Raw genomic sequence first — 24,445 nt, forward strand, 5'->3', positions numbered from 1 at the left:
AAGAAAGAGTAACTAGCATTTTACTCCTCTCCCCAGAAATGCAGATGTTCCTTGACAGGCCCATCCTCACCTTTCCCCCTCTTTGCTCTATACCCTCACCGTCATCAACACATCTTCCCTCTTGGTTTGGGCCATTTCTCTACACAGATGACCATAAAAATACAGACATATCTATACAGATATGTAAGCCTATCTGGTCCTAACCTTGCTCTTCAACTCGAGTCATATCTTAAAATCTTCAAATACCATGCTTGCTTGACATTTTTCCATAGGTGTCCCAGTAGTGAGAAAACATAATAACAGTCAAACCAAACATCTGCTTTCTCCACAAGCCTCTCCTCTTCCTGTGTTCCTTATTTCTGTCCCCTAGGGCTTGAAGACCTCACCATCCCCTTCACTTCATGTTCCATCAGTCACTGTCTTCTGGTCATACCTCCCAACTGTCCCATCCTTTGCATTTTCACTTCAATTACCCTGGTTTGGGTTCCTATCACTTCTTAACTGAATAACTGAAGTAATGTTATAATTTCCTGGCTTCTTCCACCTCTCTCTCCTCTAAGACTTACTAACTCCATGATTATGAAACTTCTTAAAGAAGATCAAACCACACCACTCCCTTTCTCAGTCACATCCATGCTCCTCACTGATTACAAAAGACAGTCAGCATGGATTCACCTTCTCTCTCGTTTTCTCTCCTATTACTCCCTGCCCACAAGCCCATCCCCAAACTCTGAACTCTAGTCACGTTGGACTGTTTGCCATTCTCTAAACAGCCTTGTATTCTTTGTAGTGTTTGCCCCCTGCTCATAGGTTTCTTCTGTCTTGACTAGAGCTACCCAGATTGCCTTTGGTGTGTGAACACTTGTTACTGGTCTGTGATGAAACAGGTCACAGAAGTTGACAGTAATCATTTAGAAACTTATACAGCAATTTGACAAAGCAATTTTATGTTTGTTGAATCTAATATTAAATAATATGGGCTTGTATTTCGTATGTTATTTTTTATATCATTTTTTTTCAGTAATTCATTTCTATTTTATTTTATAAAAGTATTAGTCCGTGAAAAGGAAAAGAGAGTTGAAGAACAAGGTAGTCTTTGTAAAGAGTTACTGGGAACAATCTACTGAGCTGCTATAGAAATAAGCTTCTTAGGAGCCACTAAATTTGTTACTTGAACATTACAGAAACACAAACGTGAAGGCATTATTTTCCCAATTAACAATGTGTTTGAAGGACTGACCTTAAAAAAAAAAGGTTAAAAAAAGAAAAATTCGTCTGTGATCAGTTGAAGAAAAAACCTGGCCCCTCTCCATAGAAGGTTTGAGAAGCTCTGGTCAAGACCATCTTCCCATCTGCATCCTTAGAAGAGTTGCCAATTGAAACCATACTCATCCTTCTTGGTCCAGCTCAAACGACATTTCCTCTGTGAGTCTTTCCCTAACTGCCCAACCTAGAAGTTGCTCGCACATCTGTCTACATAACCATAGCGCTCTGTTAAAAACCATTCTGTGGCATCTACCATGTTGTGTCTTCTCTTACAACTAAACGTGTCTTCTTCACTAGAAGGTTAGCTATTGAAGGCAAGAACTCTTAGGCAAAATAGATATTCAGTAAATGTCCACTGGGTGAAACACAATTACTGCAGATTAAACAAAGCAAATGGGGAAACGCTTTCCATTCTTTACATACAGCAAAGTAGGGGCTCAGAATAAAATTCCTTACCTGGCACCAACCTGCCTCCCAGCCTCAAAGCCTTTTGCATCTCACACTGAGTGGTATCCTGCCCTTGGCCGGACCTCAGCTCACACCTGAGATCACAGTGTCGGGCCTTTGTCTGTGCTGTGCCCTCTGCTGGGCATTGTTTTTACCCTTCTTTGTCTGGTTAATATTCGTGTGTCCTGCAAGACTCAGGTCATGGATTCTTTCCTTCAAAATCTATCCTAGAATCCCCTTCCTCTGGGCATCCACTGCATACCGTTCATTCCTCTACCTAGACGCTTACACATTAAACAGAAATGATCTGTGCAGGTGCCTGTCTTCCCCACCTCTTGAAGTTAATACCTTTGTGAGTACAGAGACAATATCTTATTAATCTTTGTGCCCTCAGTGCCAAGCACAGTGCACGTCACACATCAGTGTTCACAAACATCATTTATCTGAACACAAGCTCATTTTGAACCACTAAAGGAAAAAAAAAGGAACGTAATTGTTGGTTCATGGAGATATCACGCTAGGCAAAGCAATCAGAAAAAGGCTAGTTTAGTTTAGCCTGAGAATGAAATTCCTGATTGTAGATTAGAAAAAACAATGGAGAGAAGATATGATTAAAATCAGTGGCTTTTTGTAGAAATGGATATTTTCTATTGTTAGGGAAAGCTGGAATCAGAGATTCAGATTCTGAACCGAGTACAACTGAAGTTATTATAGACCCTACTATTCTAATGAGAAAACTCTTGCTACTGATTCATAAAAGGTCCAATCACTGGGACTCTATGATATCCCATGAAGAATCCAGTCCAGAAGCAAAGGAAGGTCACTGATGACAGCTGTCTTAATTGAGAAGAGTGACCCGTGATGCAACAGAGGCACATGCGGAAGCAGCGCTGACACGGGCGGCAAGATGTTCCCTTTCCTCGGATCTCAGCCCAGCCTCTCAATGCATGGGCTTGAAGCTGTGCTTTCAAAGTCACCCCGAAGGATGATTTGCCAGTTCCTGGCCTGACTTCGTGCTGATCACTGAGGAAACACCCATTGTTACTGGGATTACACAATAACCTCAAGACAGCTGGATGTTATTAGTCAATCAGAACCACACAGGACTGGCAGGAGATGGCCAAAAGGTGACCAAATCCAGGCCTTCCTGTTTTTGTTGCAATCTAAGGATTCACATTCCACACGAGGTCCTGTCTATCCTTGGCCAGCGGCTGTTTGCAACTGGCACTATCTTTCCAAATTGAGGACCTCAGAAGCCCCACTTGAGAATAACACCCTGGATTAAAAAAAAAAAAAAAAAAGAAGATTCGATAAGGGAAACACTTGAAAATACTTAAGAAGTCACAGCAGTGGGTCTGACTTTTCTTCCTTTGGCTGATCTTGTAAATAAAACATCATTTATATTAAAGGGTTGATGTGAAGATTAAATGCAATGATGTTTATAAAAGTAACTATAGCCTGGTGCCCAGTGAATACTAAACCAAGACATTAACTAATACCAGATGAGGATCCTGTGTTGGCATTTGGATAACGATGCAAAATGTTTGAAGAGTATATGTGAAAGTTATACTTTGCACAGAGTTGTAGAGTTGGAAGAAGGTAACAGGCTTAAGAGATCATAGGAACGTGGGCTTTGGGCTCAGACACCTGCTTCGCTAGCCACAGGGACCCAGGACAAGCCTCCGTCATCTTCCTAATCTTCAGTTCCCTCACTAGAAAGTGGGAACAAAATATCTGTATTTCGTAAGATTGTTGAGAATTGAGATGATTTATGTGACTCAGTCTCTTTATCGATCGAATGTAGAAAATAATACTAACTGGTTATTGTAAGGACTAAATAGCACAATGAATGTAAAGTACATGACTGGGGGCCTGCAGTCCAGGTTGATGACTATTAGCAAGTGCAATGAAGGAAATGATGAAGCTAATTCTTCTGTAGAGAATGCTATATGCTAGGCACTGTTTTAAGGGGTTTATGCGTATCATCTTCATCTTTTTTTTTTAAATCACAAATAAATTTAATTTTTCTTTTAAGGAAGAAGAAAACATAAAAGAAGGAAACTGGAGGGCATGGCGGGGGTCCCACAATGCTGTCTCTGCTCTGACTGCCCTTGAGCCTGTTATGGCACCATTGATATCTGCTCCTACGAGACAAATCATCCAGGGCTTCCCTGGTGGCGCAGTGGTTGAGAGTCCGCCTGCCGATGCAGGGGACGCGGGTTCGAGCCCCGCTGGGAAGATCCCACGTGCTGCAGAGTGGCTGGGCCCGTGAGCCATGGCCGCTGAGCCTGCGTGTCTGGAGCCTGTGCTCCACAACGGGAGAGGCCGCAACATTGAGGGGCCTGCGTACCGCAAAAAAAAAAAAAAAAAAAAAAAAGACAAATCATCCTAGTTAATCTTAATAACTGCCTTCTTTCTGTTTTTCCCATTTTACAGAACCCAGGCTGTCTGGCTCCAGAGCTGGCATTATTAGCCACTAAGGATGATGATGACGATGATGTTGTTGGTGTTGATGATGATGGAAGAGATCTTGATGATGCTGCTGCTAACGTAAGGCACCTAGTAGAATAGCTGGCACGTGGTAATTGCTCAATAAATGCTTGCTGTTATGAAAATGCTGGTGTTATCTGTAAAGATTTCTAGAGATGGAAGTTCCATATCCATTTTAGGTACTCATTTAAGGATTAAATTACTTCTATTCCTTTTCTTATATCTTAAAGCTCTTCCTTGCCATTATTTAAGCCTGTTTTCTCTTTTTCAGATTTCCAGGGGAGAAGAGAATGAAAACTTCCCTGAGACAATTATTTACTACATTTGAGGGTATTTAGAGTTATTAACCCTAATACGTTTACAGATTTTTTTTTTTGGTTCCAAAAAAAAAAAATCTTTTCCATCTATTTAGTCTTATCTGCTGCCTTTCTTTGAGTCCTTCACAATTTTCTTGCATTTCTCTCTTTGCAAGCTGGAAGCAAAACTAAACATGGTTTTCTGATACTGGTCTCATTGCTGTGGTGTTTCCCAGAAGAGTCATTCCTTAATGTTGACCCTAATCCTAACCCAGGTTTAACTGGTGTCCTATTTTAAGAAGTCCCAGCACTGGGCCTGACTTTTCTTCCTTTGACTGATCTTGTAAACATAGTATCATTTATCTTAAAGGGTTGATGTGAGGATTAAATGCATTGATGTTTGTAAAAGTAACTATAGCATGGTGCCCAATGAATATCAATCAAGATATTAACTAATATCAGATGAGGATTTTGATTCCTTCAATTAAAAATGTATTCTTGTATCTCTTCCTAGTACTGTGAATCCTCCAATGGCCTGTTTGTCCACCGGGTCAAACCCAATGTTGTGTGCAAGTTCGCATGGCATCCAGGGCCAGATCACCATCTGGTCCTTACAACTGTGCCAGCCTTCTCCCTTGCCATTTGTCCCCCACCACATACACGGTCTTCTCAGTCACACTGCATAACGTGCTATTCTCTGAACTCATAACGTGCTATTCTCTGAACTCACTGTGCTCTCTCATGCCTCTGTGCACTTGTATGTGCCGTGTCCTGTGTCTGGAATGCCCTCACTCCTCAACCACCTGGAAAATTCCTCAGCCTCTTTTAAGAGTGAACTCAAGTATTGCATCCTCGGTGAAGCCTTTTCTCATTCATCCCATAGAATCATGCACATACTTCTCTACAGACCTTAGGAAACTGCTTGTCTTCTTGAAGTTCCTTCTTTGAGAGCAGGGACTGCATTTTCTTTTTCTTTTCTTTTTTTAATAAATTTATTTATTTATGGCTGCATTGGGTCTTTGTTGATGCGTGCGGGCTCTCTCTGGTTGCGCGAGCGGGGGCTACTCTTCGTTGCGGTGCGCGGGCTTCTCATTGCGGTGGCTTTCCTTGTTGCGGAGCACAGGCTCTAGGCGCCTGGGCTTCCGTAGTTGTGGTGCACGGGCTTAGTTGCTCTGCAGCATGTGGGAATCTTCCCGGACCAGGGCTCGAACCCGTGTCCCCAGCATTGGCAGGCAGATTCTTAACCACAGCGTCACCAGGGGAGCCCTGCATTTTATTTTTCTAACCCATCAAGAACTTAAGAAATGAACTAATGATGGGACTGTACTCACTCTTCAGTCTTAGTACCAGCACCATACCTCCCATAACCCTCATCTCCTGTGAGCCACTCATTTTGGGTCTTATTTGCCTACTGTCTTGCCCTGGAGCTCAGAGCTCACCCAGAAGTTGCCCTCAGTGTTCAGGGAAATGGGTACTTTTTAAGTGAGTGACTATGGAAGAAAATCCAATCATTTGATATTATGTTGTTCACATAATTTATACAAAATCTTATGCTGTTTTATCTTAAATAACTGTATGTGGATTTTTTTAAAGCAAACGACTTAAGTCTTACACTCCCTAGATTTTGAAATTAGGCATCTAATTAATCATTATAAAGACCTTTCTCCTGCCTTACCCTTTGGAAGTGATGTAACTTTTCCTAAACTCCTGATGTAGTTTAGATCTATTTAGAAATGAGGCTTTCTCAGAGTTTGAGGTTGAAATGGTAGATTAAAAGTGCATAATGAAAACTTCTTACCTCCAATAACTAGCAAATAATAATAAAACTTCCCCCCAAAAGAACCAAAGAGGGAAAGGGCATAACTGAAGGCCATGAACTTCAAAGGAAAGGACAGAAGATTCCAGAGTAGAACGGAGAAGCACACCACAGCCTGGCTCCTAACCCTGCCCCTTCTCCCCGAAATGTGGCTTCTCTCTCTCTTCAGGCAAAACAATCTTACATAGTTTGTGATTTTTCAGAATACTTAGCCCTTCCTTAATAATGTGTGCAAATTGGTCAGAACACAATCTTAAGTGTAAAATCTTCAAATAACAAATCTTTGCTTAAGAAATATTGAAGCATCTTATGCTTCTAATGGATTCGAAAGCAGTTTGTTCATTTAAAATTTATCCTCTGAAATCTTATTAATAATGCTAAATGTCTTACTAGTCTCTGTTATCACAGATAATACAGACATGCTTTTTACAGACTCTGTCATGAGGTGTTTATCTTATAAATCAAATGCAAAAACAACTTAATATTAAAAAAAAAAGAAATACTGAAGCATCTTAATATTTTTAGGGGCAATAGCGACATGAACTAGTTCTGAGACGACTAGCCTATGAAACTGCAAAGAGGCTGGCAATGTGGGGACCAGGGGAGGAGGGGTCAGGGTGCATAGGGGATGCACAGCTTGGATGATCCAAAATGTTCCTGTCATTGCCTGGGAGAGTCATTCACAACAAAATGATGTGTAGGGAGAGAATTCTATCTGTGGATTTCTAGTAGAGATGGGACACTCATAGATCTAGATGAGGAGAATCAGGAAGTCTGATGCCTTTTAGAGTCACTGGTTAAATTACTGCTTCCTGGACAGGAGGAAAGGTGAGGTCAAATATTTTTACCTGACAAATTGAACTAAGAAAGCCATAGAGTGACCCACAGTTTTATGCAAACATTTTGGCATTGACTAATATTTTTGGACTGGCTGATTAGGGTTCAGATAACTTTCTCCAATAGCTTTGGGGTGGGCCTAGTTTGGGGCCCAGATTATTTTCTTGGCCCATACATGTTGATTACCTGTAAATTATCCAGGATAATTCGGAGGGAGTGCACCTGCCGTCGAACAGCCCCTGAAAACCTTTCGTAGGTTGCAGCATCGTATTCACTCATTTGGATCTCCTTTAACCTAAAACCAGAGGGCAAAAAAGACAACAGCTGAAAGCCTGTACCTGTGCCTCTCTTACTTCCATTCATCTACTGCTAAGAACTGTAGCAAACTCCTCGGTAACTCAGGAGGCCTTTGAGAAAAAAAGCAAGAAGTGATGTCTCCAGCTCATGTTTCAAAAGAGAGGAATGTGTGTGCAGTGATGCCCTAGGAAATGGTTAAGTCGCCCTGCATAGGCAAAAGCAGGCCTGATTTGTAGTGTTTGTTGATGTCTGTGGTGGCTGATGTTAAGCTGTCAATAGTGAGGCCCCTGAGCACTGAGTTAGGGAGAAATGTGCGGCTGGCTCATGCGAGCCAGTATGACTCAGCTCTGCAGCACGCTGCTGCTGTATCCCAAACACGTGTCGTGGTGCTGGCAGATGGTCAGTTCGTGTGGCAGATTCCTAGAGAGATCCCATGGGTTGCTTTTTAAGACCAAGGACATATATTTGGTTGATCATGATAACAGTTCAGGCCCAGAGAATGTAAATAAATGTGTTGCTATGTAAAATATAGGAATTTTCTGAAATCGACTGTGTACTTTTAAGAGGATAATTGTGTTTTAATCTTATTGTGGCATTGAAATTCTGTCCTCCCAGGACAGTGCTCCTTTGTACCATTTTTCATTCTTTGCTTCTGCTGCAGCCCTGCCAGCCCACTTGCAGTTTCCTCAACCCACTGTGTGCCCTTGTCCCTGAGCCCCTGCATGGGCTTCTCTCCCACCCAGAGTGCCTTTCCCTGCTTCTTTGCCTACTAACTTCCATGAACTCTTCAAGGCTCATATCAATGGTCACCTCCTCCAGGAAGCCTGCTCTGATCTTCAGATTTGTCTTCTGTGCTCTCGAATCACTTCATGCTTTTCTCTGTCAGAGCATTGCTACCTATGCTATAGTTGTCTGCTTCCTGTCTCCCCAACTGAACTCTTTGCTCCTTTAGTCTTTCTCATCTTTAGATGAGAAAGACTGCACGGTGCCTACCATGATCCCTAGCATAACAGATGCTCAAAATAAATTGATATGAGTGACTGAAATACAAATAAGACTCAATTATTTAAAATGCAGCATCTTAAACTAATTATAAGTAGAAGGTTTTACAGTGTTCCATCCATAATACACATTTCTACAAATTTCTATAAATGTAAAGGGTACTAATACTAGGACAGGGAATGATGAATGCATATCTCAAAAGCCTAACCACAGCACAGTATTCTAAGCTGCTCTCTCTCTCTCTCTGTGTGTGTGTGTGTGTGTGTGTGTGTGTGTGTGTGTGCATGTACACGATGTTGGAGATATGGTTCCTAGGTGCAGAGCTGAAACTCTTATCAGGAGTATAGTTTTATTGCCTTGGGCTGGAACAGAACCCCCAAATGCTCAATGAGGATGAATGGTCTCTATTCCTCCCTGTCTGGCCAAGCGCTGGGAAGAATCCACCCATTACAGGGCAGAGCACTAAAGGCTTATTAGAATCACATAATGTTAGGCTTAGACCATGAGGGCAGATATGCAATTCCTGCCCTACCACCTGGCTGGGTTAGCTAACGCCACCTCAGGTGTCAAGACCCGGCTCAAAGTTTACATCCTATGAAGTCTGGCTCAATCCCTTCACGATCATTCTCTTTCACATTATCTTCCACAGCTATCTGCTATGGAACCTATAAACTTCATTGCTTTTAATACATATGTCTATTCTGCCCTATCATAGTGTTTTTCAAACTTTATTTTCCACAGTAGCAAATAAGCTTTATATTGAGATCCAGTAAACGAAAATGCATGTACACACACGTGCGTGTATACCTGAGCCAAAAATTTAATGAAAAATACCTTTACTACATGTGACGTACTCTCATTTTTTCTCTTATAATCCTCTGGGGTAAGGAACATGTCTTATTTTTTCTTAGAATCTCCAGTACCAGCACGAACCCTGGCACCCAGTGGCATTCAATAAATGCTGTTGGATAGCACTTTTGAAAACACTGGCTATCAAAAGGTAAATACCTGAAAAGTAAATAATATCTGCGTGGTTGTTTCCTGAGGTGACATGCCAAGGTGTCCTTCTAAGTCTAAGTTACTCTCTGCTCTGAAGGACGAAAAGGAATATGTGTATAGGACTTGACCTCCTAACAATGCCTCTTATGTTTAGTTTTGGCAATCTCTTAAACGTCTCTATAAATTTTCATTAGATTAAGGTATGTCTCAAGTATCAGGCCTGACAGAAGCTGGGCACAATGACACTGCAGGACATGCTACCAACCCCTTCATACCTGGGAGGCTAATGTGCTCTCTCTCCCAAAGAAGGGAGATTAGTACTTTTCCAAAGAAGGGAGATTAGAAAAAAAATGTAGGCATAGCTTGTGCTTAGCAGGCGAAACACACACACACACACACACACACACGCGCGCGCGCGCGCACGCGCACACACACACACACACACACATCAAGGAAGGAGCCAGGCAGTTAGTAAGTCACCTCCGGCAGACTGGTCATTGTAGAGAGATCAGAATTAACTCCAGTTATAGGGATACCTCTGGCACGATTGTGTTGCACCCAAAACACACCACATGCTGCTCTAATTAAGAGATCTGGAAATCATATTCCAAGCTGTGTCAGCTTTCACAAAAATCACCTACAAGGTGTTCAAAGCTGATAACATTCTGAAAGATGAAGACCGAAGCAGGGAGCAGTGAAAGAAAATAGGACATTTTAGCCTCTGTTTGAGACAAGACTCCCAGTGCAAATACTCTCAAACCCACAAAGCTAGCTGAAAATAGGTCTTTCTGCTGCTTTAACCCTGATCAAAACTTCAGGGCACAGCTGCTTCACATCCTAGTAATCTATGCGGACTGACTGCACTTTGTTGGCACAGTATATTCTTAAAGGGTATATTTATTGTTACGTAAGAGTCTGGGAATTTTAGTTCTCATTTTACTTTTTCGTATAGGTCATTTTTGGATCAATTATGAGGAAAACAAACACAAGCTGAAATCTAGTGTGTAGGGCTGATTAGTTTTGCAAATGGTGGTGGGTACAGTTTCCACAGTTGGTGTCCACCTTAAACGCTTTTCCAAGCATGTAAAAGTACCTCGCCATCTATTTCATTCTTGTTTTATTGGTTTACTGTCTCTGTTCTGCTTTATACATGTCTTACCCTTGTCCACCTGCTCCTCTTCCTGAGTTAAGCAATTCTTGATATGTAGGAACCACTATCTAGCTGAAATCCGGATACAAATGAACGCTAAGTAAATATTATGTTGACAATATCAAGAACCCATCAGTAGAATTAGGCTCTTTGAGGCAATATGGTAGACCTCTGGGCTGATGGATAGGCCTGGCTGTCAGTCTGGTTTTAGCCAGTCTTTGAATTAAGTGTGAAAGGGTGATACCATTACTTGTATGCACGTGTGTATTATTCATGCCACAAATACGTATGTGCTTGCCAGGTACCAGGTTCTGGGCGCAGGTACTGGGGATATACTAGAGGGCAAAATATCCTGCCCTCAACGAACTTGAAGTCAGTGGAGAAGAAATAAGCTATTCACACAAATAATAACACTATGGGAAAAAGTGCTAAGAGCCATGGAGAAAAGGTACAGGGTGCTACAAAAGCACAAATGCAGGGACTTGACCTCATTCTGCATATACCTAAAATTGCAAAATAGCTTTAAAACTAAAGCATCCAAAACTATTGGATGACAGTGAAGAATGACTACTTTTTAAAGACCTGATAATAGTTTTGTATTTTTATTTTTTTTAAGTAAAATATTTCAGAGACACACTCTGAAATATTTACGATGAAAAGATAGAAAATCTTGCATTAGCTTCAAGGACTCGGAATGGAATCAGATTTCTCTTCCTGAGGTTGAGGGAACAGGTCCACAGGGTTCATTATACATTACTCTCTACTTTTGTTTATGTTTAAAAAGTTTCATAATAAAAAGTTTAAGAAAACTCTTTAGCAGGTACTAAATTGAATACCCATCAAATAGGACTGTTACTACACAAAAGTAGAAAGCAACATTTTTCTGTGTGTTTTCTGTCTTTCTCAGGGTCTCCATGTGCTTTTATTTCATCTTCTCCTTTCTCATCCCCTTGTCCATCTCCTCTGTATTTCAACCACCTTCCAGTATTCTTTCACGCGGATTTAGATTCTTCTCTGCAGCGCTTAGTAGAGGTGTCTGGTTTTCTCATTCCCTTCTCCACTTTTTCTCTTTCCTCCCTTATAGCCACTAAATTTAGTTGCCTTATTATTACAGATGCTCCTTACTTTCTTTCTCCGGTGGCGCGATGGTCCTTAATAGAACCAGATTCCTCACCCTTATCATGGAAATCAGAGAAGGGCTCGTGTACTTCTACCCCATCACTACTTACAGGTCCTTTTCTCTCCCTGTGAACTCCTCTATCCATTTGTCTGCTTACACAAAAATTGAGACAGGACTTGTGAGGTTTTCAGCGTGGAGACAATAGGAACTCATCATTTGGGGAGGAGATGATGATGTGTATCTAATTATTTGGTTCTTTTCCTAAATAAATATTTATTGTTTATATGAAACGTAGAGCCATATTTTAATTCTAACAAGACCTTGTATTATAGGATCCCTCCCATCCTTTTTTTGAGAAGTTTAAACTGCTTTCATTCCTAACATAGTGATTTGTCTTCATAGCCTCTCTGAGAGGAAGGGAGAAGGGAGTCACCATCAGAAGAACAAATTGACGCCCAGTGACGATAAATTAATTGTTTGAGGTCTCCGGGGAAGCCAGCAGAAGGGCTGGGAGTGACACTCTCGTCTTATCTACCTGCTGAGTACGTGAGGGTCCTAAGCCTTGCAGGCTTTCCTGAGGGTGTGGCAGGAGGGACCTGCATTTTTGTGTCCCCATTGTTCTGGACTGTTTACTTGCAGGATGTGTAAGCACAGCACGTAATGTAAAACCAGATGTCCTGCGTGGGAGGAATTTCGGAACTCACATACCCTGGAGTGTGCTTTTCCTGAACTGCACCCAGCTCCTTTCACCGAGCACAGCAGTATAAATCTGCCTCCCGGACCACTGTCTATGCCCTCGCTCCTGAAGGAGATCTTGCTGCTCCTGGGGTATTTTTCACTTTTAGCTGATGAACACATGTGGATGTCTAGTGAAAGCATCATGCGGATTCTTCTCATTTTTTAGATGGTTCCAATCAAAGTGGCTCCGGATGGTTCCAGAACATCTGAAAGCTACAGGCTGGTTGGCCTGGATTTCAAGCCCTCCACCCACTGACAGGGCCTCCACAGTCAACCTCACTCCCCACTGCCCCCAGCTGGTACCCTTTATTCTGCATAGGCGAGCTGGCTCTCTCTGCCATAGTCACTCTGCTCATCCTACCCTGGCGCCTCTGGTCCCTTAGTCTACCCTTCCTGGAATGTCCAAATACTGGCTGAGCTCAGACCTTACCTCACATCAGCCCACGGACCTTACCCTTCTCTGCACCGCCGTACCACAGGACTTCAGCACTTAACCAGGGGCTGTGTGAGCGTGAGCGCGTGTGTGTACACTAGTCCTGTCTCCACGTGAATCCACAAGATTCCTGAGGGCAGGAAGGGACCAGCATGCAGCATTATCTGAATTCCCTATGTGGCCTGGGAACAGATGTGGATGGAATGATTTGACCTTTAGTTTCTCCGAAGAGAAGTATCTTTGGTTTTACTTTCTAACGTGCTCAAGCCCTTCCTCTGTATGACCATATGTAATTAATACATGTAAAAGGGCCTGAGTAGAGGCCCTGGGAGATTATGTTCACTCGGCTGTCTCCACTGGGAGGGGGCTGGCTACGGATTTCAGTTTGTGGGTCCAAGTTGCTGCATGAGGAATAGAATCACACGAATTTGGGGTCTACTTCAGGGTCCACTGACATTTCACCACGGTGGCCGACACTGCTCCGGATGCAGTGGGGTCCACTCACCTCTGCTGAAACGCTCTCTGGCCCATCTCTCTCGCAGCTCTCTTCACTTCCTCAGGAACTGCATCTTTCTCAGCCTCAGAGACCTGGTACACGGCGTGGCCTGCATCCAGCCGGTAAGGACCTCCTTTGCCGCCCAGACCTGCAGTGTCTCTTCCCCCTGGGAGGAAACCAGAAAGTCCAGGTGATTGGTCTGATCCAGATCACAAAACAGACGTCAAATCATGGCTTTAAGGCAGTCCTGCGCAGTATATTAATTGTACTTAACTAGTAATTAAACATTCAGATGACTTTCTTCTGGAAACACAGGGCATCCCCCTATCAAGGACGCTTTCTTCTTCTCCATCCAGCCAATCCCACACAGATTTCAGGGCTCAGTCCAAATTCCATGACCCCTCACCTGATGACTCTACCTCACAGGGGTCAATACTCCTATGCACTATTTGTTATTCTTTAAAATTTATTTTTCTTTTCTTGTCACCTATAGTGTGAATGGGATTATATTTTACATATCTTTGTAGCTCTGTACCTATAAGAGGCTTGAACACCATAAATACTTAGTATATATTTGTTAATTCGGTGAACGACACTCCTCTTCCCTCACATGTAACCTCATTTTTCCTTAAAATAAAAGAAAGATGACCAGGCTATCGATCCTGTTTCCTCTGTTTTGCAAATGATAAAAATAATGCACAGAAAGGTTAAGTCACCTACTCATGACCTCATATCAGTGGATGAGCCAAGATTAGAAGCCAATTATTATACTAACTTTGACTTTTAGCTTAGAGTAATAGACAACAGATAAACACTGCCAGCTTCAGGACAGTTTTTAAATATAAACCCAAGCTTACATGCTTGAAAATGAGCATTATGTAATATTGTATAACTTTTAATTAAAATTAAATGCCTAGAAGATTAGGTAGGTAATATTATAAGAAGTGGTGAGAATTTGGCTAACTAGAGAAGACTTGCCTTGTCTAAATACATTCAAATTCATATTATTTTAAAACACTGCATTGACCCCCAAAATACATATATTGGCTAGGTTGGCTACATATTTGGCCCCTGGGCTACCAGTTTATTACCCCTGCTTTATAATGATTAAAATACTAGTAATCAGTTTCTTTTGTTCATTCACAAATAACTTGGGAACTTAGAAGAGAATCCAATATTGGAGGGGCAGCATAATATTGAATATTATATCATAGTATAGTATAGTATACTAGTATTATATAGTACAGTATTCTATTATATAGTACAGTATTCTATTATATAGTACTAGTATTATATAGTACAGTATTCTATAGTATTATATAGTATAGTATAGTATACTAGTATTATATAGTACAGTACTCTATTCTATAGTTAAGTCGGACTGCCTGAGTTTGAATCCTGGTTCCAATGCACTAGTCATGGGTCCTTGACAGAAGTTCCTTAACTTCTCTGTAGCTCAGTCTCATCACCTGTAAAATGGGGATACTAATATTATTTACTTCATGGGATTGTCATGAGGCTAAAATGCTCAGAACAGTATGTGGCACAAAATAAGAACTCTGTAAGTGACTGCTCTTACTATTATTTACACAACTACCAGTCACATAGAATGAGGTCATTTCTAAGTTTCATAAAGTGGAAATTTTGAAAGGTTTTAGGCGTTGGTTAAATTATGCTACATTTTTCTTTTCTCCCTTGAAGGCTTAAGTGGTGTAATAAGTTAAAAGCAAGAACTCGCATACTCTGCTTCCCTTATCAAAGTCCAGGTAGGTCATTTCCTTTTGGGAAATACCATGAGAACAGCCTATTAATTATAGTATATTTATCCTCTGATTCCAGCACATCTTATTTCATTTTTATTTAGAAATTGCTTGTGGAAAATTCCATCTTGGATGTGTGTGATTCCTGGCTGTCACTTGTGGACGGCCTATAGGTGGAGGGGACTGGTAATTGGACGATGATGTTGAGATACAGAGTCAGGTTTCTGGGACCTGACTCCTTTCCTCCTGGAGGTATGGGTGGGTCATGAATTAGAGCTTGAAAGTTCAAGGGCGCTGAGATGACATCGTTTTTGGTGAAATGAGGAAAGGACCCACAACCGTTTAGAGGCTGGTGTGAGTGATGGACAGCACGGGAAAGCACGGTCCCTTGGCAAAGTCATACGGGGTTGGAGAGGGCGTGAGGACAGAGTTCTTCACGTCCTCCACTTCCAAGAGCCTTTAATTTAAACTTCTTAAATGAAAATGCTTGCCAGAGAGTCCAGACTTCAAGGTATAATCTTGAAGCTCACCTTGAACATCCTAAATCTGTTAAGGTAAGGGGGAGAGAGGCAATGGACGGGTTCTGATGACAAAGAAGGAATCAAATGAGTTGTTGGGTCAGAGCTCAGTTCAATATAGAGAATTCTGAGGGAAGAGAGTGACAAAGAGAAAAAAAAATTGCAGCAAAAGAGCCTTGATAAATTGAAAAATAAAGGCTGGGGGAAGCAAAAGCAGGGTCTTCAGCCTGGACAGATACGTGAGCTAGTCGACACAAGCTGAATAACAAGCGAGAACGTCTGCTGCAGAAGAGCCTGCTGCTGGGAAACCTGCATCTGGTCAGCTCGTCCCACAATGCATTCCATATGGATTAAATCTTGCTGGCTTGACACTAACTTCCAGATCAAAGGACATTTCTCAAAATATCCTTTCTTTCAAGCTGATGCTTGATGAATAAACAGAGCAGGCAAGGAGTCCACAGGCCGATTTGATAGCACATTGTCCGAACACAGAAACCCATTTCCTCCCGAGGCTGTCAAGGCCAAGAGGCACAGACCAACCTCAGGGAAGGCGAAGAACAGAGCTCATGCCAGCACCGCTCATGGCCGTGATAAGATCAGACAGTGCGCACACAGTCTGGCCCTATTCCTGCGGCTCTGCAGATGTGTCTGCTCCAGCTGCCGCAGAGGAAAGAGGAAAGCAGCAGCTGTGGGAACAATGCTCTCTTTGGGCAGCCAAGAGGAAGGAGTGGACCCCAGGCATCGGTTCAGACCACAACCACCCCTCTTATCTCAAAACCCTGCATCCTCAACATGCTCACTTCTGAGATGTGGAGGACCAGGACCATTTCTTTTCAAAGTCAGCTGGTCAAGAAAGAATGTACTGTCGATTTCTGGCATGATTCCCAAGGGCATGGAATTTAAAAGAGGGGATTAACACTTTTAATGAATACATTCTTCATGCCAGGTCTCGAGCTCAGCGCCTTACAATCATAATCTCATTGAATCCTCGTCACAAGCTTGCGAGGCAGTTAATATTATGCCCCTTTTATGGATGAAGCAACCCTGGGAAGACCAGAACGGTCTTAGGTCAGAGGGTAGTAGAGTCTGCGGGACTCCAAATGCCAGGGTTTTTCCGTGTCTTGATGTCACGCTGGGACAGAGGGCAAAGGCACACTCCAGCCGACTAACGGGGGAGACAGAGAAGGCAGGCCGATTCCTGAGCCTTCTTGGGGCTGCTGTGATGTCCACACGGGCTTGCGAAGTCTCTGGAAGCCTGACCCAGGAGAATGCCGCGCTACGAACCTGTGCCGCCAGCCCAAGTATTGCCGCCCACATGCGGCATGTTGTCTGGGTCCTCCTTGCCGTGTTTGGGGGAACTCACGTCTTCACCGCTCTCTCTGTTGATTGTTATCTAAAAATGAAGAAATAAGACATTATCATTCTCCGTGACCAACACCAGGAGCTGCAGGACAGAAAGAATTGTTTCCCCCTAAGTCCTTAAGGTATGGCGTAACCTCAGGCCACAGGACACAACAGATGCTGTTAATGTCTGGCAAAAGTTTCACCGGATTTTACAACCATTTAGTTGGGAAGGAGACAAGTTTAATTTTAAAAAATATTCTTTAAAGAAAAGGTGCTGGACTGGGTTACAGCTTCAGAATTCTTCTAGCGCAGAGTATGCCTTGAGCATTTACATAAAGAACAAGACCCACCGGAAGCAGGGGAAATGGATCTCTCCAGAGACTGACTGAGAGAGCTCTCAATGGTTTAAAAGGATCACTGCCCAGCTGGTCCAGCCAAGTCACAGCAGATATACATTTACCTATTTACTTTTCCAAGAAATCCCATTCCTCAGAGAAATGCCACTTTATATAAAATATGTGGAAAAGAAAAACAGAAAATGTATCTTTGTGTGCTTCAGTGATATATGTTATACACACAGACACTGAAAACTGCTTATTTCCTGGACCCACTCTGATTTTATTACGGTATTTATAGCTCTCCTAGTTCATCTCGATTTTGAAACTGGATTTACTATTCCTGCAAATCCAACAGAATACGCAGCACTAGCTTTCCTCTTAGAGAGCCTGTGGCTCATTCATTGGTCCTTAATTTAATTCGGCACAGATTCACCAAAAGGACTGATAACCACGCAGGAATTCCATCCTAGCAGTCAGCTCAGTAGATATTACTCCACAGTGAAAAGAACTTGAAGCAGCCATATATCCATGTGCTCTATGAGCCTGCTCCCAAATATAATGATTTTCAAGGCAGACCAGATCCAACATTTATTTATTTGTTCAAATAACCCTTAACGGGAAATGTATTGGCAAGACTTCATTTGAACTACCATGGGGCCAACGAAAGCCATGGAGGATTGGTCACTGCCCTCAAATTGCTTACAGTGGAACAGGAGAGCCTGCAAATAGACCTGTAGCATGATGCCAGGTCAGTCTTGAGAGCTGACCCAATCCTTGTTAGTAACTGGACTTTTCATTCTGGAGGTTAGAATTAACGAAGATAGGTAGATAATTTAAGGCCTTTGCAAATAAAACGGCTATTAAGAACGCATTCAACTTAACTTCCATTGTCTTATGTCCGGACTAGTTCATTTCAAATGTTATGACATCATAAAGAGATTTTAATTAACCAGATCTTTCTACCCTTAGCTTTGGCATCATTAACAGAGTTTTTGCCATAACTTCAGCATACTTTAAAATTTTGCAGCCAGGACATGACAATTGATATGAATTCCACACATATAATCATGCTCGAAAAAATGGGTGAAAATAATTTTTTTCTTCTTTTTAAAAATTAAACTATGCAGCATAGCTAGCAACATTTAGAGAACAAATAAGCATTTCAAATACTGTCCCCCAAACTTGCCACCACTTTCCAGCTTTTCTAGAGGCAGTGTAAGAGATAATCAGTAAATTAAAATAAGTATACTGACTATGCGAATTCTAGACCAGCGCTAACCAAGAAAATTTTCTGTGTTGATGGAAATATATATAACTGAGATGTCTAACATGGTCGCTTTTAGCCCAATGTGGCTATTGAGCACTCGAGGATGTGATTTTTAAGTCTTACTTAATTAACTAAAATTCAAGTTTAAATTACATGTAGCCAGCAGGTATCTCATCAGACAGCACAGCACAAGGACAAGCTTGCCTCAGCCCGGGAGATAATGTTTGGTTATCTTAGCGGTATCTTATAGATGTTTCCCGTGAGAAATGAGAAAAACAAGAAACATTTCAAAATTGCGATAGAGTTTTATTCTGTTGTCATTTTAAGAAATCTATAGAAAAGTTATGACTACAGTCTAACTGATTTTTTTTAAACAAACATATGGAACTTACATATGGAAATACGTTTATTATAATAAGATGGTAAGCTTATTTTTCATACATAAAGACACATTTATTACAATAATGCTGCTCAAAACACTTCTGGACTGTTTCTGGAAGGATCTGCGGAATCCACAACAGATTCTATTTGAATATCTTTAATGGTGGCCATTTTGTATTCTTTAAAAATAGATTTGATTTTTAATAAATAGCTAAAGGATACTTGGAGCCGATTTCTGGTATGAACTATTTGCTAATTTGCTTTGTACCGTTTGGAAAGTCAATTAACTTCTCTGGGCCTCAACCTTCTCATCAGAAACTAAGTGGGTTCAACTAAATAATTTCTTCCATTCCACCTACCATTGACATGCTCTAGCTGATTCAACGATTCAAAATGTGGTAAATAAGGGATGTTAGTCAAAACCAGGCGCAATTATACAATAATGAGACTAGTTTGCTTTATAAGAGTTGAGATACTTCTACAAGCCAATTCTTAAAGATGAAGTTCCAAAAATGGTCTGGGCAATGACAGCATTATTGGAATAACTGTTCTGAACATCTTTCCTCACTTTAGGGTATGTGTGTGTGTATACTATTTATTAAAAATAAATAGAAGAATGGATAAACAACAAGGTCCTACTGTATAGCACAAAGAACTATATTCAATATCCTGAGATAAACCATAATGGAAAAGAATATAAAAAACAATGTATATATATGTATAAATGAGACACTTTGCTATACAGCAGAAATTAACACATTGTAAATCAATAAAAATAAATAAATGAATAAACAAATAAATAAATAAATAAAAGAACCTCAGAAGAGGTATAGAAAGCAAAGTCCTATGTGTCTAGTAACTTTACTTTCATCAAAAATCAATCTCCTTCAGACATTTCACGACAATTCAGTTATTCTGCTGTAAGAGAATAGCCTTTTAAGAAGTACTAAAAATGACGGCACAAGGGAAAAGAAAAAGCCTGTCAAATAGCCCCCCTCAGCTACCTCCAAAATCACACTCTTAAAATTGCAAAGACACCTCTAATGGGCCTTCAGGGAGGCAGAAAATTCGCTATGAACTTTCTGGGCAGAAAGGAACTGGTGTGCTCTTTGCCACCTGTGTGTCTTCCAGGCCACCTGCTGGGGAATGGCGTGGCTCACAACAAGTCAGCCCCACACCAACCCCGAATGGGAGTCTAGACATGTTTCAAAATTGACAAATGCTTGACAAAAACAATCATCAGCCCAAACCTGATTTATTCCAGAGAAATACTCAAAAGTGAGGCATTTGGGGAGTTTATCTAATTCTGTGTCATTTTATGCATGCCATTATACTCACACGAGTCTATTTCTCTAGGTGGATGGGAGGAACTCAGCTGACAAGTGGTTTCCAAAGCATTTTAGGGAGTCTCTTACGTGAATTGACAATGACTCATAAAAGTTACAAGGCAGGAAGTCTAGGAAAGTCCAACACAGGACAGAAACTAGAACAGATACTAGGGAAGGCCTATTATTTGAGGAAGCTTGTTTCCTAGGGACAGAGGATGCTATAGAGCCTCTGGCCATTCAAGTTGATAAACTGCTGAATTCTTTGAAGGATGTGTTTTGGAAGGACTTGGAATGCATTTCCTTCGAGGGTTGGTTTCATCTAGAAAGAGCTCAAGTGAGTCAATCCAGTTACTGAAATAGACTTTAATGTATTCACTTAAATGGATCAAAATTTTTCCCAAACCACAAAGTATTGTGGACTCTTACCAACTGTTGATGCAAATGGATACACGTGCTAAGGCCTTTGACGTGTTTCTCACTCACAGCTGACACAACCTACTTCCTTTTAGATAAGCGTGCTATAATCATAAGAACTGTTATCCTCTTTCAGATGAATCAAAATGGAAAAAACATGGAGCTTGTAAATTATAACTCATAAAAATGTCCCAGAGTAAAGCAACCCAAAGCCAGAGCAGGGAAGGGACATGACTCATGAAAGCCCTTCTAGGCAAGGCCCATATATTTCAGGCTCCTCCTCAAACTCATGATTTTTAAAAACCATCAGTAAAATGACATAAATAGCCAGAATACAATCTTGGAGGGAAAGTTACTTCTTGGAGGACTGACTGGACAACACAGCTTATTCTTATTTTCCAGCTGGAGACTAGGTGTGGCACAGCAGATGCTTCTAGCTGCCTCCCCAACGTCCACTCCCTCTTTCTCCCTTTTAAACAGAAGTCAGATGCACCACGGTTAGCTGGGATGAAGCCCGGCCACCCCATTCCCCTCTGCCACTGATTGATCTAGGGGAAGGTAGGCGACCCGAGATGTAAGAAAATCAGGAGGTTTCCGGGAAAGATTTTCCTCTCATGTCAAGAGCTCTTTCATTGCCCTGGATGGACCGCCCTCCCCTCCCTTGCAACATACATGCGCTTGTTGCCTTGGCACACGGCGTGAGAATGTGATGCTTAGTGCTGTGGTCTCCATCTGGTGACCATGTGGCAATGAGAAGAAGGTGGCAGAGGGGAGGATGGAGGAGGCTATGTCCCTGATGACACCGCTGAGCTGCTGAACCAGCCACGGAGTCACTTGCTTCTGGTCTTCTACATCAGCAAATAAGAAATGTCCTTAGTTTAAGGTACTGTGAGTTGGGTTTTCTGCTACTTGGGGTCTACTGCATGCAAACTAATTGATTCATTCATTACAGGATGAATGAGAGGCAGCAGGGCAGAAGCCACGGTCTTGATCTTTGGAGGATGTCCTACTTCCAGAAGATGTGCTTTAAATTTTCTGACATCGAAAACTGTCATAATAATATCAGTACAGTTGCCTACAATTTGATGATTAGCAGGCAATTCAATGCATTCACTCATTCATTTTCTTATTCAAACATTTCTGTGTATGTTTATGGCACATTTACTACTCACTGAGATAACGGAGATAACAAGAAACAGGATCTTTGCTTCCAGGAGGATGTTTTATAAAGTGGAACGAAGTCACAGCACAGGGTAATACAGACCATAATAAGGTACTGAATACATCTGCCTAAAAGATTATTGTCTGAGATTATTCTTATTCTACACTAGAAAGTTAGAAATTTCTATCATAGATACAATGAAAGTCACATAACATGACCCTAGGAATGATGGTCTTTCATATGAAGACAGCTTGTTAAAAAACAAAACAAAACAAAAAACCTTACCTAGTTTTCATAAACAACATGCAGCTTCTACAACGATAACGCATGACAAAAGTACCATTGTCCATAGGCAGTTTCTATGTGTCCCAATTTCAATCTCTGGCAAAGCCATCAAGTATGTAATTTATCTCCAGTTTTTCCCTGGCTGGTGGCAACATTCGCTTTCAAATATTCAATGACTTCCTGCCCTCTTTAATCCATCCTAGTTCTTAAAAAGCAGGGGATGGGGCTTCCCTGGTGGCGCAGTGGTTGGGAGTCCACCTGCCAATGCAGGGGACACGGGTTTGTGACCTGGTCCGGGAGGATCCCACATGCTGCAGAGCGGCTGCGCCCGTGAGCCATGGCCGCTGAGCCTGTGCGTCTGGAGCTTGTGCTCCGCAACGGGAGAGGCCATAACAGTGAGAGGCCCGCGTACCGCAAAAAAAAAAGAAAGCAGGGGATGATCTGATTTTCGATCATTAATATTAAACAATTATGCTGTAGCTGATATTCATTTGCACTAAATAATTAACCCAAAGGGCATTCACACTGTAAGTGCCCTTGATTGGGAAATAAAGTCCTCTTTCCTTTGTCTGAGGTGGGGGACAGGGTAGTGGGTTGGCGGGGGGGCACGCTAGGCCTGTTCCCTGGCCCTGAAAACAAATGCTTATGAGGCGATTGTGGTGTTACAGGTGAGAGGCAGAAGGGACGGTCTGTGGCTTGTCCCAGAGCAGCTCTTGCTCTGATGGAGTGGGTGGAGCCTCTGGTTCAGAAAGGACTCCTGTTCTTTCTCACAGGCTTCTTCAAGTCGACCAGCAGCCCTCCCTCCTGACTTAGGGGACCTTTTGCCCACCTCCCCAGACTCAACCTAATTCTGTCTACTCTCCCCCTTTCTGCGTGAACACTCCTAGAGACGATGCATACTTTGTTTTCTGGTACAAGTGATGTGCTTGGTAAATAATTTAAAATATTTGAAACCGTGACCGCAAACACCCTCCTTCCTCTATCTGATGTGATGTTCTGGAATACAACCCTATGTGCATCCTATGTTATTTCTCTATCCGTGTTTATAGTTTTTTTTTTTTTTTTTGCGGTACGCGGGCCTCTCACTGTTGTGGCCTCTCCCGTTGTGGAGCACAGGCTCCGGACGCGCAGGCTCAGCGGCCACGGCTCACGGGCCCAGCCGCTCCGCGGCATGTGGGATCTTCCCAGACCGGGGCACGAACCCGTGTCCCCTGCATCAGCAGGCGGACTCTCAACCACTGCGCCACCAGGGAAGCCCATACTTGGCAGTTTTTAAAACTATTGTGTTTCCCCTGTCAACAGAATTCTCTGAGGTGCTAAGTGTAGCTAGGAAAAGGAAGCGTGGGTAGAAAAGCCATCCTACCACTAGGGTAGGGAGAAGCGAAAGGGGGTTTTAATAAGACCCAGGTTCTAAAAATTCTTGAAAGCACTGAGTACAACTCCATGCAAACACATTTAGCGTGGAGGAATTCTTTTCTGAAAATAGGAATGCTAACTGAATCAGTGCTGGACAAGTTATCATAGCGTCCTCCCCATGGAGAGGTATTTCCATCATCAAACACTGGCAAATGGTTTTCTGTTTTGTTTATGCTAAAGTCAGGTTATGTCACCAGCCATCATTTCTTCCAGCTATTCTTCATACCATTGCTGGTTCATCATCTCAGACTCTAAATGTTTATGAAATCATTGTCTACTGATGTTTACCCTGAGTTTCCTCAACCATTTCCTCAAGGCACATGGAGTTCTTGTAAAACCTGTGTTTTCACATCGAGCGAGACAGTCTTCCTTTGCTTCCAGGAGGCCCAGCATTCTCCCACACTTTTTTTCCCCAATTTTTATTGGAGTATAGTGGATTTACAATATTGTGTTAGTTTCAGGTGTACAGCAAAGTGAAACAGTTACACATAAACATATATCCATTCCTTTTTTTGTTTTTGATTCTTTTCCCATATAAGCCATGATAGAGTATTGAGTAGAGTTCCCTGCGCTATACGGCAGGTTCTTATTAGTTATCTATTTCATATATAGTAGTGTGTATATGTCAATCCCAATCTCTCCATTTATCCCTCCCCCCGTTATCCCCTGGTCTCCCACACTTTTTGACAACCATGATGAGTCAAAACTATTAACCAGAATACAAAACACTGGCATAAAGAGAGGCCGTAGAGAAATAAGCCATATGCACTGCACATACACAGAGCTCAGGAGAATGTGGTAGGTCACGCACCGGCTGAGAGCAATTATGGTTCTGTTCTAAGCTC

The 24,445-nt window shown here is 42.0% G+C and overlaps 1 protein-coding gene across 1 annotated transcript in view; it reads right to left on the reverse strand.

Annotated features, from left to right (window-relative positions):
• The window catches only part of VWA8 (von Willebrand factor A domain containing 8), a gene marked incomplete at its 5' end in the record, with an annotated part of 367,871 nt that overhangs the window by 36,631 nt on the left and 306,795 nt on the right, over positions 1-24,445 (reverse strand). Inside the window, 3 exons of the mRNA XM_082676017.1 lie at positions 7,339-7,447; positions 13,397-13,553; positions 16,950-17,058. Of these exons, the coding sequence (XP_082532143.1) occupies positions 7,339-7,447; positions 13,397-13,553; positions 16,950-17,058 (375 nt within the window). The remainder of the gene's footprint in view (positions 1-7,338; positions 7,448-13,396; positions 13,554-16,949; positions 17,059-24,445) is intronic.

This window comes from Grampus griseus (genome assembly GCF_964374135.1).
Source record: "Grampus griseus genome assembly, chromosome: 18".
Classification (NCBI taxonomy): domain Eukaryota; kingdom Metazoa; phylum Chordata; class Mammalia; order Artiodactyla; family Delphinidae; genus Grampus; species Grampus griseus.